General features: G+C 49.7%; 2 protein-coding genes across 2 annotated transcripts; one reads left to right on the top strand and one right to left on the bottom strand.

Moving 5' to 3' along the window:
* Positions 1-13: 13 nt before the first annotated feature.
* EI90DRAFT_1882504 (uncharacterized protein) lies at positions 14-2,470 on the bottom strand. The gene is made up of 3 exons (XM_039052302.1): positions 2,097-2,470; positions 1,658-1,689; positions 14-1,354 (listed from the first exon to the last, which is right to left on the bottom strand). Exons 1-3 carry the CDS (start codon positions 2,161-2,163, stop codon positions 182-184), a joined length of 1,272 nt encoding a protein of 423 aa, XP_038913192.1. The 5' UTR covers positions 2,164-2,470; the 3' UTR covers positions 14-181.
* Positions 2,471-8,357: 5,887 nt separating this feature from the next.
* EI90DRAFT_2929379 (succinyl-CoA:3-ketoacid-coenzyme A transferase subunit B) lies at positions 8,358-10,484 on the top strand (the record flags this gene model as incomplete). The annotated part of the gene is made up of 9 exons (XM_039054986.1): positions 8,358-8,531; positions 8,595-8,748; positions 8,810-8,956; positions 9,012-9,135; positions 9,195-9,257; positions 9,328-9,756; positions 9,873-9,990; positions 10,064-10,285; positions 10,347-10,484. The coding sequence occupies 9 exons, from the start codon at positions 8,358-8,360 to the stop codon at positions 10,482-10,484; spliced, it is 1,569 nt and encodes a 522-aa protein (XP_038913191.1).
* Positions 10,485-15,244: the final 4,760 nt, after the last annotated feature.

Genomic DNA, 15,244 nt, shown 5'->3' with positions numbered 1-15,244 from the left:
GTGGATGTCTGAGGCGATAATCCTACTTGTTGCGGTTGCTGTTGTTGCTGCTGTTGCTGTTGCTGTTGCTGCGTGGTGTGTGGCAGGGAAGCGCGCTGATCGCCTAGTAAATCGGCAAGGGCAAGGTCTCCTGGCCATTGGACCTCTTGTGGGATGTGCTGTCCCACGTTTGATCCTAAACCTATGTCAAAGAGCACATCGAGAGGATTTTTATCCATTGCAGTGAGGTTCTGATGTAATGGTGGGGAGGAGGCGGTAAAGGTGGGGGGTTTGAGTTATACGGTAAGGAGGGTGAATTGGATGCAGTCGAGGCGAGACCGCCATAATCATCGTATGTCGGAGACGGATTCGACGATATTGAAATCTCTGTTGCACTGCTCCCGAAGGGCGAACCCCCACCCCCACCTCCTCCCATGAAGAAACTAGATGGTACAGAGGAACGATGTTGTTGCTGTTGGTGCTGGTGGGCGTGACGATGAGAATGGGATTGTCCAGGGTGAGCGAATTCGCGTCTGGGCATCGACAGTGACAATTTGGAATCTTCGAGGAAATAGGGTTGGTGTTGTTGTTGCTGATGTTGATGAGAATAATGCGAGTGGCTCGTATCGGTGGAAAAATGTGGGAGCGGAGAAGCCGAAGCACTAACCAGGGAAGTCAATGACCCCAAAGACGAAGACGGCGCGGAAGGCAAAGAATGAAACTGCCCCGAACTGGAATGCGGGGCAGCAGCACTACCCGTTGTCGTTCTTAGCGGGCTCTCATGCTCAGGTCTTGACACAGGCTGAGCAAACATAGCACTAATTCCATCCAATAGCTTACTGGTCTCGCCTTCTCGCCACTGAGCCGTACAATCATCCCATCGTTGCGTAACAGGTGTCCCAGCAACTCCACCCCCAATGCCTCCCAAACCAGACGCGGAAGCGGGCGTGGAAGGCGACCCATCATTCGAGCCACTCCCACCATCCTCATCATCGCCTTCAGACCCCCGCCTTGTAACAGGAGTCGAAATCCCACTACGTCGTCCGAAATTCGTCATCCCTGCAGACCCCGGAAACCCACCTGAAGATGAACCCAGTCCATGATGCCCGGCTGCGGATGCAGCGGCGGGTACGGATCCACCCCCACTGATCTCCGCCGAACTGGCGGCCATACTCCTCGCATGCTTAAGCAATAGTGGTGCAAGTTGGGGCTCCTTCTGAATGAGCAATCCCATAAACGCATCGTTGATGTGAAGTCGAACTTCGACGTGGCGGAGGTATCCTAATGGGGGTCCACGACGCTTTGTTTGTCGGGAATAGGTACATGATAAATTGGCTTCGGCGCATGCTGAACATTGAGGGTGAAGACCGTCACACTGATTGCATTGTAATCGTTGTAATCGTTGGCCGGGGGAGCGATGGCGGTCATGCGACCATTCGAACCAGAGCCAAAATGACAAAGCGAAGAACGGGCATATGGCATGGAGGCAAAGGGATCCGATTATTGTGTTGACATTTCATCGAGTGAGGGAAACAGGGCGTTATTCCAGCACAATTGGTTTGCCGGCAGGCGGAGGGAGCGTCAAAGCAAATGCGTAAATCATAGAAATGAGAGCAACAAAGTCAGTACACAACGACGAACTGAGCAAAATGTAGAATGTGGTAGGCTCGGTCCGTACCTTTTGTCGTTTCAGTCTGCAAGTGTCGCAAGCTGATAGATTCCACCGGATAACCCCATCGCCGATGTTTGAGGGATAGCGGTCACGCCAAAGTCGCGAGAGCAGGTTCGAGGTGGACGAATTGAGGATGTGATTGAGATTATCCAACAGACGAGCGCGGGAATATCATTTTGAAGACATTTTGGAACATGAATGTACGCGGCGACGCGTATGTTTTATGGTTCGATGATGCAAGTGTGAGGGGTTTCAAGGACGAGCAGGGAGGAAAGATAGTCAGTAACGGTTTGACGAGCAGAAGAGTTGGGGAAAGGCGAGAGACTAGAGCAGGCAACGAAGGGGGGAAAACGTTACGTTCATCACCCGACGAATATGAAGACACACATCTAACCCACCGAGGGAACGACACTGGTCAAGGAAGATGGATAGGCAGTTTACGCACCTGTCGTAACTTTCTTCACTCCGGTACTTCCTTTGCCAGAGCTAGGAATATTGGCACTTCGAGCCATGGCCTTTAGTCCCGCGTCCGAGGCGCAATATGGATTATAGGGGCAATCGCGAATGAAAGAAAGAAGAGACAGTGTAGGCCGCTGAGGGCTAGTGCTGCGTAACTGCTAGTGCTACTACTGGAGTTGCTACTACTGAAGTATGTCGAGGCCCCAACCCACACGTTTCTTGCCGAGGCAAAGAAGGGAGCCCCCCCAGCTCCGGGAACTCCTGCTCACTCTAGCACTCGAAAACACGATTCCCGAAGATGCCCGTTGATGTATGATTTGATGGGGATGGGCAAACGCGTGGATAAACAAAGAACGTCGCCCGTTGGGTTGGGAATGTGTTCGGCGCGTTCTTGTTTATGTTGACAGGTGGGCCCAGGACGTGTAGGTGGCTTGGGGCAGGCTTAGTACCTGTTCCTGCGTTCTTTCTTGGAGTTATTATTCGTTTCACTCTACTATACGATGAAGGTTAAGAGGGGAACGGGCTGATCTAGACTCTGAAGACTGATGCTACCCTTTTAGTTGAGTGAAAGGGCGGCGGGGTAGTGTCGAGTGAAACAGCGAGGGGCACAGAATGGCTAGACATGTTCGCCTCATACATATACAAAATTACAAGGACCATACAACAGAATGGAGACGTTGCAATGGAGGACTCGATCGGTGAATGTGAGAGCGTTGCGTCGTGCACGTTGTATATGGGCAGATTCTTTGGATTTACTTGATATATCAATAACTCATCACCGCGTGATCAGGGTCATCCGGACAACCAACGGAGGATTTGGACCCAAGAACGCCCAGCCAGCCGCCAAAAACGAAAATGGGGTAGAGCAAAACGGTGATTTTTGTTTGCGGCTAAGGATGAAGAGAGCGAAGATATTTGTGATGGGTTGTTTATTACTCTCAGTGTGGCCAAATAATAAAATTATAACAAATGATATTTATATATTAAGACTCACCATTAAAAAAGGGAAATCAATATAGTTCAATTTTAATTGAGAGGGGGAACAGTTGGGCTTTTGAATTCCCTGAATGGAGGAAGAAGACTAACCATTTAATTTTTATTGCAATATAATAGTTGATGTCCCCATTCACTTCCCAATTCAAAATCGTATTCAAATTGGGATGCGGAACCGGAACGGCATTTCTGAATTAGAATTTAGAAAATCGATTGATCTAATACATACCACGATTTCGGCTAAGTGCGGAACACGGGCGGCGGAAACAGGCGGTCACTCTCAACATCGTCTTCCAGCGTCGACTACATATCGCTAGCACCGTTACCCATCCCATTCCCATTACTACAGTCTAATCTGACTCTTTTCTCCCGGTTCCGAATCATCCCCATGTCCGACGGCGACTTGATCCCTTCCAACAATATACAAACTATTGGTGCTCACGCTGCCACGGCGATACATGTTTTAACCGATCTACAAATCGAGGTGATGGCTCTAATGATTTAGCCTGCTTGAAACCCTCCCCCCCCCTCCCATTGCGAGACAAACCGACTCTCAGGGACGTTGTCCAATGATCACAGACAACTTTTATTCAACCAAGACATCGTCCAATGATCCGTATACACGCACATTTCATTACTAAGCACAAAAAGGGCTCATATCTCCGCGCTTACCTGCCTGACAACCGCGACCGCCAGGCGCTATTTCGAGACATTCTATGCCCAGCTCCTGCAGGCATATTCGCCCCCTAGCACATGCCACTAGTCCTCATTTGTCCAGATGCTATATTGGGCCCCAAAGGCGTACTCTCCGATACACAACTTCGAAGTTGACGAGCGTTTCATTCAATCATTTGCAGCGGCCATTATAGTTTCGCGAAATGACAACAAATTGAAGATTCATTCCCATCACATATACAGTATAGAACATAGAATGGCGTGTGCCCACAAGGATTGCATGTCATGATCAGCGAGGAGAAAAACACGCCCTCTAGTAAGTGACATACTTAGCACTTCAATATACATATTATATATTGGCATTCCTTCGAATCCTTCCAAGCTGTTGTTGGATGGGGAAGGTCCGATGAATTCTCAGTTTAAGGCCTCCGGAATTGTCCAGGCGAAGGCAGGGGCACATGCAGACGAGTGCCAGTGTCGTACATGATGTGAACAGAATTCTCAACCAAAGGGGAAAATACCGCCACACGGAAGATATTTGCTATTATAAAGCCCGCAGCACGCCGAACAACGCCGGTTGGACTCTTCCGAGTCTATGTTGACCGGCTTGCTGACCCACGGTCCACGATAACGTTAGAATGGACTTCGATATCCAGCGCTAGCGATATCGAGCCGACATGCAACTAGGATACTATTGAAAGAATTCCGCTTTCCATGGCCTCTCTAGTATTGTCGCCCTCACTGCAGCTATCTTCTTGGAGTTAGACTTCAGACTCCCTCACATTTTCAGAATCATTGACAAATGCCTCGCAGGCTCCGCCAGCTGTTCTAGATGCTCTCTCAATCTTCATGCGGGAGAAGGTAGTGCGCTTCGCAGTGATATGCCCATCATCTGAAGGCCATAAAATCCATCTCATAAGCTCGATATGTAACTATCGGGCTAACGAGTATGTACGTATACGTACAGCTAGGTCCGTATGCCATGTGCATCCGCTTCTTGTTACGATGGCAATGAGACCTAATTAACAAGAATACGGTACCAGACAGGTGGCGCACGGTCCCATTCGCTGTGCTACTCTACGACAGCTTCCGCCGATGATGGTGCTTTGATGTCGATGAACAGGTGATTTACACCAACGGTAAAATTAATGGCCTCTCGCCTACTATATTACATAGAAGATAGCTAACTACGGATTTGTTCACGTTCGCGTGATTTTCATATATCTTTTCTTCCCACAGACCCGAAATCAACGAAAATTTGCAAACCTTCGATGAGCTATGATCTCTGTGTTATACAGTACTACTAGTTCGTCTCTTCTGCAGGCCGCGGTGATTTATCCAGGAAAGGATACATACACCCAAAGAAACAAAAAGGATCAAACAACACCAGTGGAGCTTTTTTGATAGGAGAACCCACCCCTCGCGCACGCCCAGAAGCGCACGGTGCATGCCAACTTTCAACCGCCCACAAGATTTGCGAGGCACCTCGAACCTCACTTGCCAAAAGGGTCAACTTCGCGGAAACCTCCAGGTCCATCAGAAGGCAACTATTGTTGATATGACTCAAAACAATGTCACAACGTAAAACACAATACATAAATATCCATACGTACACGATCGTCATATCAAACAACATGTCAATGCACCCAGCCAATGAGAAAGCATCCGTATACCTCGCTTTTTCACCTCACGCGTATCCCTATCTTTTTCATAACCATAGTATTCCTATTTCGCCCGCCCACGGGTACAGGTCCTGGAAACCTGCCACGTCTCCGAAATCAATTGTCGGCAGGCTCTCTCCACGCATTGTCAGTGATATGCATATCATGTCGCGCCAGCCGTTCAACCATCTCATAAACGTAACGCAACAGAAATCCATTTCAGCGGCAACCAACAACCGGAGGGCATGACTACGAAGGCCCCACATATGCGCAAAGACTATACGAAAAACACCCCATCAACGACGACAATAGCTAACCATCTATGGAAAGCTCGTGCTTCGCGATCAGTACATTTTACATGTCGTGTAGTGATATACCCTCTCGCTAACCGAACCTTGGAGAATCCAGGAAGAGTTTCATCTGCATGTTCCATCAGCCCAGGAAAGAAGCTATTGCTTCAATGGGATTGGATATGTATGGTGGCAGTAACCAAAAGAGGGTTGGGGGACTACATATCTGAATTATCATAATCCCTCAGGAGGCAACCTGGGTTCCCCTCATTGCGTGACTTTTGCCTGCGGGATCCGTTACAACAAACAGTTCTGAACAAGAAGGAATATTTGGACCAGACGAACGCGTGGTACTGCCTTGGATTCTGTGCTCGCGAAGAAGTGTCTTGAGTGACCGTAATCTCACATAGGATACCCTTCTTAATCTGTTTATCCCCGTTCGTCAACTAAACCCTGAAATTGATGCCGTAGTCCTTTGATCGGGCTCCTCTCTACCTTCACCGAGCGCGGAGGCTCATCCAGTGTAGCCAAGTCATTCCATGCGTAGGGGCAACTACAACTGTGCCTCTCCTTCTTTTCTTCTCTCCCCTCATTTTTTTGTACAATTTTAATGCTGCGGCCGCATGAATTCGCTTTTTGAAGAATGATGAATCGGAAGACTCAGAAAGAGAAATCAAGCCGACGCTTGCGGGCTTCTGCCGGCCTTAGGCAGTTACGGATGAAAATCGACCGAATGAAGCAAAGGCGAGTGGGCCGGAATTCTTCTCTGTGACTGAACTAGCAAAAATTCCTCAGGGAGGGCGCCGCTGTGAAAGCGGAAAGACGCTCGAAAATTTAAGTGAGTTAAAGGCCTGTTTTCTTTTTTTTTTTTAAATTTATTTCGGGCATCTTGCTTTTGATGTGATGATGGGGGGAAAGTAGGTTAATGGTGTTGACTAAGGGTAGGTATGTTGGAGATGAAGCGGAAGCGAGTTGGAGGTAGAAGCAGGGTAGGGGGATAGGCACGAAGTGCGTTTATATCGTGGTTGCTATCGATATATGTGCTTGAAGTTTGAAGCGGATGCGTTCAGGGATGAGGATCGAGTGGTTGCTGCCACTATCCGGACGCCATCTTTTCTGACGCTGCTGATGGCGAGGACGTGGTGTGAAAATAACAGTGAGAGAGAATAGGAATCGTGGGGGAAGGCCATTAGGCGCTGATGGATCGGTAATGAAAGATTGGCATCATGTACGGCCCCGCCGCGTGGGATGGAAAAACGGGAAACTACGAAAAAGGGCGGGCGCTCCCATTGGACAACGGGATCCACATCCATGGTGCAGGATCTGCTGAACACAGATGGCTTGGAGAGGACATGAGGTAGTGCACAGACTGTTCAACTTGCAAAAGCATCCAGGGCTTTCTACATTCGGATCGTGCAGGGGACCAGATCTGAGTGTGTTTCCCACCCATCAGGAACTATGCACATGGGACCTCAGGAGCTTAGGGACTTGGATGTGGGTTGGACAAAGACACCAGATTCCTAGACAAGGGGAACGCCTGCGCAAGCATTACAAAGCCGCAACTACTAGATCTCCCAACCAGCATAGAGACCCGTTACTGCCCGTTATTAGTGCTGAATTAGCCGGGAACTAGTTAAAGAAGCGCCTGCTTACTGAGGCATGTATCAGCTTCGAACTCATGAGAAGATCAAAGTGGATCCACTTCGAATCTTTATAGAACGCAACACACATTTGAGTCTTTCCAGTTCCATGATCTCCCGATACATGCTCCCCAAATAACCAGAGGTTCGCCCATACGACAATAGAAAGCCATTAAGTGATTATAGGAGCAGGAGTATTCCATGGCTTGACTGCGTATCAGCTCTAGCCAGGGATTTGTACAGTACGCGGAGACTCAATGTCACCCCTAAACAGCTGCAGAAAGAGATAGAATAGCGCACTAGTGTCCGAGGCCAGCGCGGCCCAAACGCCGCGGCCCCCAGACAAGTGCAAATTCGCTTGTCAAATCATTGCCGCAGTAGATGCTGGAAGTAATGTTATACTTTAACTCAACAGCAAAAAAGTGACTGAGGAATGGTAAAGGGTCCGGAAAGGGTGGGCGGGAGACCTGCTGATAGCCGACTTGTGCGCCCTAGCGAGGGTCATTATGGTTTGCTCCAGATCGGACCCTTCGCCGCGCTTGGCGGAAATAAGATAGCACAAATGCCCACTGGTGAAGACTGCAGCCACTGAGGAGATTGAACAACCTCTGAAATTGTGCTAGAGTGGCCGTGCATGCTGCGAACAAATAGGCAGGACTTTGGCCTCTACAAGATATTGCGAACAAATGCTTGGAGTGACTAGTAGACATCCGTGCAATTTCCCCCTGCTCTCTACCTCCGCACTTGATTTCATACTCTGTATGAACTCGAACATTGCGTGCAGCCATGAGAACTAAATGCCACGATATATATGGCAAGGCCTTGTGACTGTCATTCGACGAAATAGTCACGTGGAGTCCGACCTCATCGGTTCCCACGATATCAGCTGGACACCCATTCTGGACGGACTACATAAGCCAACAAAGCAGCCACTCATTGTGCTAGACGTATCCATTCCTACTCCGCTATGGGTTTTGCTAAGGGAGCCATGCTCTCTCTACGGCGAAATCAGGCTCGATATATAGTTGTGGTCGTCCGCCGATACACAACTGGTGGCCCACGACCGCAGGAGGTCCGGCCTGAGCGAACAAACAATAAGATATGGAAGTCAGCGGAAGATGGGATCGCAGACATGAGATCCGGGTCGACAATATTTAGTGGAGTGAGTAATTTGACTCGTATGCTCAGGTTTGTGATCCCCGACAACATGAATCGCGGAAACTAGGGATTCGGATTGTGTGGGACGCCCGACACGCTCATCCAAGCCGTGAGCAGGAGGCCTGATCTCCAGAATTTGACCGCCGTTTCGAATAATGCTGGAGTAGGTAATCGTGGGCTTGGTTTGTTGCTGGAATCGGGACAACTCTCAAAAGTGATATGTATGTATCGGATTTGTGTGACTCTTGTGCGATACGTCTCTCACGGAGCGCGGCTTTCTAGGCTCGTACATTGGTGCGAACAAGGCTTTCGCCAACATGTATCTCACAGGCAAAATTTCTGTTGAGCTAACACCACAAGGGACGATCGCCGAGCGGATAGCGGCAGCCGGACGAGGAATACCCGCGTTTTTCACACCCACAGGTTATGGTGAGCTCAACCCCTCAGCTACCTACGTAACAAGCATGCTCACAATCATGGATAGGAACAGCGATTCAAACCGGTGATCTTCCGATTCGGTTCCATCCTAATGGCGAGGTAGCTATCCATGGGAAGAAAAAGGAAGTGCGAGAATTTAATGGCCGCCACTACGTCCTGGAGGAGGCTTTGTGGGTCTTCTTCGCCACGATGCTTAGAAGTTGACTCATCGCTACGGCTTTTGACTCAGGCATGCTGATTATGCGTTTGTCCGAGTTTGGAAGGCCGATGCGTACGGAAACGCAATTTTCAGGTCCGCATCCATCTCGTACACCGTTCTCCTTCATTCTCACGGCACCCGCTCTCTCGACCGCCATGGACAGATATACTCAACAGAACTTTGGGGGTGCGATGGCTCGCGGTGCGAAGCTTACTATCCTCGAGGCCGAAGAAATTGTCCCCGTAGGTTCTCTCGACCCCAAACACATCCATATTCCAGGCATCTATGTTGACCGCGTCGTTCCGGCCGCTGCCCCAAAACAAATCGAGATCCGCACCACCCGCCCCTCTGTTCCTTCTGCCAAGTCTCCGGTCTCCGTCGTGGAAGAGAAGAAGGATGAAGCAGTGGCAAGACGAGAGCGTATCGTTAAGCGGGCTGCCAGAGAGCTGAAGAACGGGTATTACGTTAATCTGGGAATCGGAATGCCGATGCTCGCCCCCAGTTTCTTGCCAGAGGGAGTGCATGTGCATATGCAAAGTGAGAATGGTATACTTGGCATGGGTCCTTACCCCACCGAAGAAGAGGTAGATGCGTGAGTCATTTTGCTTCCCCTTTGATCCCCCCTGGATCAACAGATCGATCAACGAGACCGGGGAGGGGGAACTTAATTTGTTTGGGGCCGAATATCTTAATTATGACCGCCAATAGGGACATCGTTAATGCGGGAAAAGAAACGGTGACACTCCTTCCGGGTGCCTCTACTTTTGGCTCGGAGGAAAGTTTCGGCATGATTCGAGGCGGTCACATTGATGTGGCAATGCTTGGTGTACGTGCTAAGCTAACCCCTGATTGGCTATCGTTAATCTGATTTAGATTCCTTTTATCGTAATCAATTCCAGGCTCTCGAAGTTTCGTCTTCCGGTGATCTAGCCAACTATATGATCCCAAAAAAGGTTGTTAAGGGTATGGGCGGCGCTATGGATCTTGTATCAAATCCGGATGGCACAAAAGTTATTGTGCTGATGGATCACGTAAATAAGAACGGAGAGCACAAAATTTTGGAGAAATGCAACCTTCCGCTGACGGGTTTGAGATGTGTTAGCCAGATTATCACTGATTTGGTAAGTTGGTATTCCAGGGGCTCCCTCTAGGGTGAGATGACTGATAGCCGCGTGTTCACAGTGCGTCTTCGATATCGATCGGAAAGCTGGTAAGATGACACTGTCCGAGCTCGCCCCTGGCGTGACCATCGACGAGGTCAGGGCCAAGACAGGGGCACCGTTCGAGACTGGTGCAGATCTGAAGACGATGGAGGACTGAGAGAAACTGTTGGTTATTTTCCGCTGTGCCACCAGTGATGCATGTAGCCTCAAGCTCTTAACTTGCGGAAATGAAACAGATTCGCAGTCTACGAGGTCCCATTGAGGCCTTGACGAATCCACGTGCAAATCCTTGTCCGGGTGGCTGCAGGTGAAACCCAATCATCGTGATTGCTCAAGGCCAAATCAACTTTATAGGGCTAGTGAATCGATCTAGGATACACAGGTGAGAGTAGAGTCAAAGGTCCCTAGCTTGGACGGTGAGTATTATTGGAGTAATGGCGGCCCCGAGCGATTCTGCAGGCGATTGAAGCAGATAGCGGTGATCGGGCCGATACCAGGTACGAGACGAAGGTCCTCAATCCTTTGAACACTGTCAATGATACTTGCACCTTAGAATGGTAGCGAGTTCGCGTATGGCTTCCACTTTCTGAGATTCCGTCACTGATGGCGAGGTTGATGGTCAAGCGCGTTCCTCCCCATTGCTACCTGGGAAAAGGCTGATCGTCACAGATGAATATTTCTGCGACAGAGAGCCTGGGTAAGGGGGTTGCATACGTCGATTACTCTGGGGGGAAACCACCTTGGGACGTGGCCTTCTAGCGAGCAACCGTTGCAGCTGTGCTGTAGTGCTCAGGACTGAAGACCCAACACCCAAGGAACGCAACTTTCCTTCCCCTGCGTCAGGTACTCACTGTACCGGAAAACATTGTACGATTCAAACAGAGTGAACACCCGTCAGCAAACCATAGACCGGAGATGCAAAGATACCAGATGAGAAACACAATTAGTATCGGTGGTAATACACTCAACGCGCATAGAGTGATGATGAAATCAAACCCAATCAAAGCAACTCAGTGCAATCCCAAATCGCTCAGTCTCGGGAAAGAGTCAAAACTTTAAGGATTCACCCCCTCGGTTGAGGAGAGCGGACATAGTTGTACCTTTGCCTTTCACACCAGAGGAAGTTGATGGCATGATAGTAATGAGAGGGTTAGCCGCCTAGGAGAGATAGATACCTTGACAAGAAGCAAAATCCATGACTCCTCGCCACGTTGCATGGATGCACGTTCGCAGAAGCGCCATCCTCGTGACAATTGCAAATAGCTGGGTGCCACCACTGCCACTGCTCCTGCCACTGAGATTTCTTTACGAAGGAAAAAGATGAGTATTACGAATCCTTCTTCACCCTCAGGCACCAAGTGGTGATTTCCTGGATTGCACAGCTTCCTTCCTGCATGAACTTCTGGGCTATTGCACTCTTGCAACTTTGCGTGATATCTAACCGGCCGAACTTATCTCTGATGCGAAGGTATAATGAGGTGCGTATCCGCGTCCCCGCTGCACCTGGTTTCCTTGCCTCCGTCTCATCAAACGTAATTCAGCTCGCGTTACTTAAAGCTGTTCGTCTAGTTTCGGTCCCCCGCAAACGAGGACAAACGTTTGCACCACTCAAACTTCAGACATTGTCTTTTCTTTCTTATTCAGATCCACAAGCTGGCCCCTCACTTAATTCTGCGTCCCTAACTAGTTTGTAGATGAGCAGAACCCGGTGTGAAAACAAGGCAGACGCCTTCACCTAGATTGTCGACACCGGGAACAGCGTTGGAATGCGACCATACCTCCAGTGGCCATGTTCGCTTCACTTTCGAGGGAGAGCAACCCCATGGGCTAGCATGCTCTCATTTTCCTAGCAGTGCTAGCCACCAATCACTTCTATGTCTCTGTTGTCCAATCTGCCCAGAAATAAGAGTGGCTGGAGTGTCAGGAAAACGGTGTGTTGCTTTGTAAGCTCTTCAGGGCTGCCCTCCTTGATCGATGTTGACTTTCATCCACCCATGATCGCAATCGACCCGCTGTCTATAACCTTTGGGATTCTGTACACACATCCAGAAGCAATAAGCGGTCTCTACTTATGGTTCCCGCACGATGGCCACTTTGCTCTGCAGAAAGTCCAGTCCTGATCCTAGCTACCGAGTAGATTGATTAGTTAAGCCGAGGTTCGTGCTCCGTCCCTACGTGTGACTTTCATGTGGAGAATCATTAATCAGCGTTTAATTGCACTGCTGAGCTTGTTGTTGGAACATCCCTTCCAGACTCGCGCCTACCGACGCCAGGAGAATTTGAGAGGGTTCGGTTACGAGCCTAACTCCCCATATATTATACACGGGATGCGGACAACCCTCACCTTGCATGGCCTCGGTTCTCTGATGCCCTGGGGCTCCGGTTTCAAGGCTGCCTCTTATGACTGGGAATACTTTCAGGGATGAGGTCCCTGTTTTAAGCGTCTCTCGTCGGAGTCAGGGAAGGTCACTTCACGCCTGGTCCGCGGGGTGTTTTCCAGCATCTAATGTATGTTTACTGCTGTCATTCATCCATCTTTCCCAGGTTAGCAGGCTATGTTAGTGGGGGCATATCATCTGAGGAAGACAAAACTTCTGGCGCTCTTGGATCCACTCGACAAAAGACGGTTCAGGAAATGAAGCTTAAACAGAGAAAGTTGAAAATCAGGTAATCCCCGTGGCATTCGAGTGAAGTAATGATGGAGACGTGCAATGCATAAATTGGGAGTGAGGGATCTTTTTTATTGCGGAAAAGCTATTACATATTGATTGAATGAGCCGTTACAGTCGGATGCGTTGTGGATATTGAGATTATACGATAACGCATAACACCGAAAGCGAGCGCCAAAGTGTGAGTCGGCAACGAACTCCAAGGAACTTTCCTGAGCACAGGGACCGCAGCAGGTCGGGGGTACTCGGTCAAGGTTTGAGGAATTGTACAGAGCGACAATTAGACAAGGAGCGACAGCAGAGCGGAGGATCGTGCCATACCACTTACCGGTGTCGCGTCTGGCCGAGACATCAATGGACTCAAAATGGCTGATGCAGCCGTGCTCTGAAGTCATGCTCAGGACGCCCAAGAAGAGTAAGGCTCCTGAAAGGTCAGATCCGGACCGGTCTGGGTTGGAACTCGATCAGATTGGCGCAAGTTGAGGCAGCAATCCAAGTCTGTAGTGGCCGAACAGGTTACACCAAATTACAAACCACCGGTTTTTAGTCCCAACCCAAGCCCACAAACCAGTTGGATGTTTTGGATCAACCGAATCCACTTGCAGCCTCAGAGAAGACCCGAAAGGCGAAGACACCCAGTGATGGTCAAATCCATCGGCAAAATAGGTTTGGGCTAGTTCCAATTTTCCCGAGCAGAGCACAGGGACCTTAAAATCCGTTGGGTGATTACGGCACTGTCCTAGAAGCAAGACGCCGGGCTGATATCTGATATCAGAAAATGGTGGAATACTTCCAAGGAAACGGGACGTCAGTCCTCGTGCATCTGGACTACCTGAGTGGTGTGTCGATCCATCTGAACCAACCCTCCTACAGCAAACGGATCCAGGCCATAGTTGGTATAAAGGGTGCTTTCCCCTCATTCAGCGAGTGCTTGGCCCCTCGTACCGCTTCCGGCCGATCCCTGACAAGCTTCATATCCACCTTACGCTGGACCCGCTCAGCGGTCAGTTATGGAGAATGGCAGCACGTATGGGGAACCGCAAATACTCACATTGCCTGAGGAGGGTGCATTTCTTCCGGCATTCCTTCCGTGCACGACTCTGCATGCTTGACCAGGAACTGGATTGGAAATGGGCTAAAGTTCACTTGTTTGCCTTTCTGCATTTTTCCTGTCGCTGGTGGTGCTGTCAGCTATCAATTTCGGGGGTTAAGGGCTCCAGGCTCGTCAACTGGACAGGTGCGACACTAGTAACGTCGCCTGGGGCAACTCTTCAATAATATGGCGCATCCTACACTATGATTCCCATACTTCCTATAATGCATACTTAGGATGTGGATGCGTGCAACATAAAGATCCGGCGCCTGCTGGATGATGGGGCGCATCTCATCACTTCAAGCCTCCCCGCTTTGCGCTCGCTTCACCTCGATCGGATGGTCAGGCTGTGAAGTAAGAGGAAAACGAGATCGAGCTGGAGTTGTCGTTTGCAAGGGCGTTGATTTCAGAGATTGATGCTCTGGAAACGCGCGATATACACGGGCCGGCCGCAATTCTATTGCGAACCAATGTAAAGGGCCAGGAACCATCATTTCACTTCGGTGAACCTACCCCCGCTCCAACGGCCTGGGAGTAACGTACCCTTTTGACCAAATGTCGAGGTCGAACTGGTCACAATAAGCCAGCATGTCAGCTGGTGTTATAAGGCCAGAGTTCGGATAACACCCGGAAGGTTGAAAGAGGCGGGCAGTGTTTCAGCAATTCCTGCGGACAAATCGCGTAGTATAGCCAATCGGCACAATATTCTGTATGTAACAAGATAGCTTCTGCTACTAGGCTTCTCGACGGAGCGATCGACAAGCCTCCACTTCGCCTTGAACTACGTCAGGCGCCATTAGCCACTGGGGTCTAAGGCACAGATCAGATAAGATGGGAATTGGTCGAGTCACTTCTGACCATGTATTATTAAGCATTATTAAGATTTAAGCGCGCAAACGCCGGAGAAATTCGGATTTTCTGGCCAAGGGCACGGGACCGTCCAGAGAATCTTCCAGGCCCTTCTGCTACGCAGTCGGTTCCATGTCCTCGAGCCAGAAAAGCAGCCTCCCTTGGGCGCTAAGCTAAGAGGTTCGTTGTGCCTGTTGTTTGACATTTAATTCAATCGCCGATGACGCCCAAAGGTCACTAAATTTTCCCACGCCATGGCCAGGCCTCCCGACCTGTGAACGGGCTTTTGGTGTTGGATGACTCGAC

The sequence above is a fragment of the Cantharellus anzutake genome (genome assembly GCF_015039405.1).
Source record: "Cantharellus anzutake strain C23 chromosome Unknown EI90scaffold_44, whole genome shotgun sequence".
NCBI classification, from domain to species: domain Eukaryota; kingdom Fungi; phylum Basidiomycota; class Agaricomycetes; order Cantharellales; family Hydnaceae; genus Cantharellus; species Cantharellus anzutake.
The sequence above is the reverse complement of the archived record's forward strand: the minus strand, read 5'-3'. Positions and strand labels throughout refer to the sequence as shown.

Coding starts and splice junctions, on each gene's coding strand:
- EI90DRAFT_1882504 (XM_039052302.1), bottom strand. CDS start 2,163: ATGGCTCGAAGTGCCAATATTCCTAGCTCTGGCAAAGGAAGTACCGGA. Junction 1,690..2,096: donor AGTGAAGAAAGTTACGACAG/GTGCGTAAACTG, acceptor GGAATCTATCAG/CTTGCGACACTTGCAGACTG. Junction 1,355..1,657: donor GCAGACTGAAACGACAAAAG/GTACGGACCGAG, acceptor CAATGCAATCAG/TGTGACGGTCTTCACCCTCA.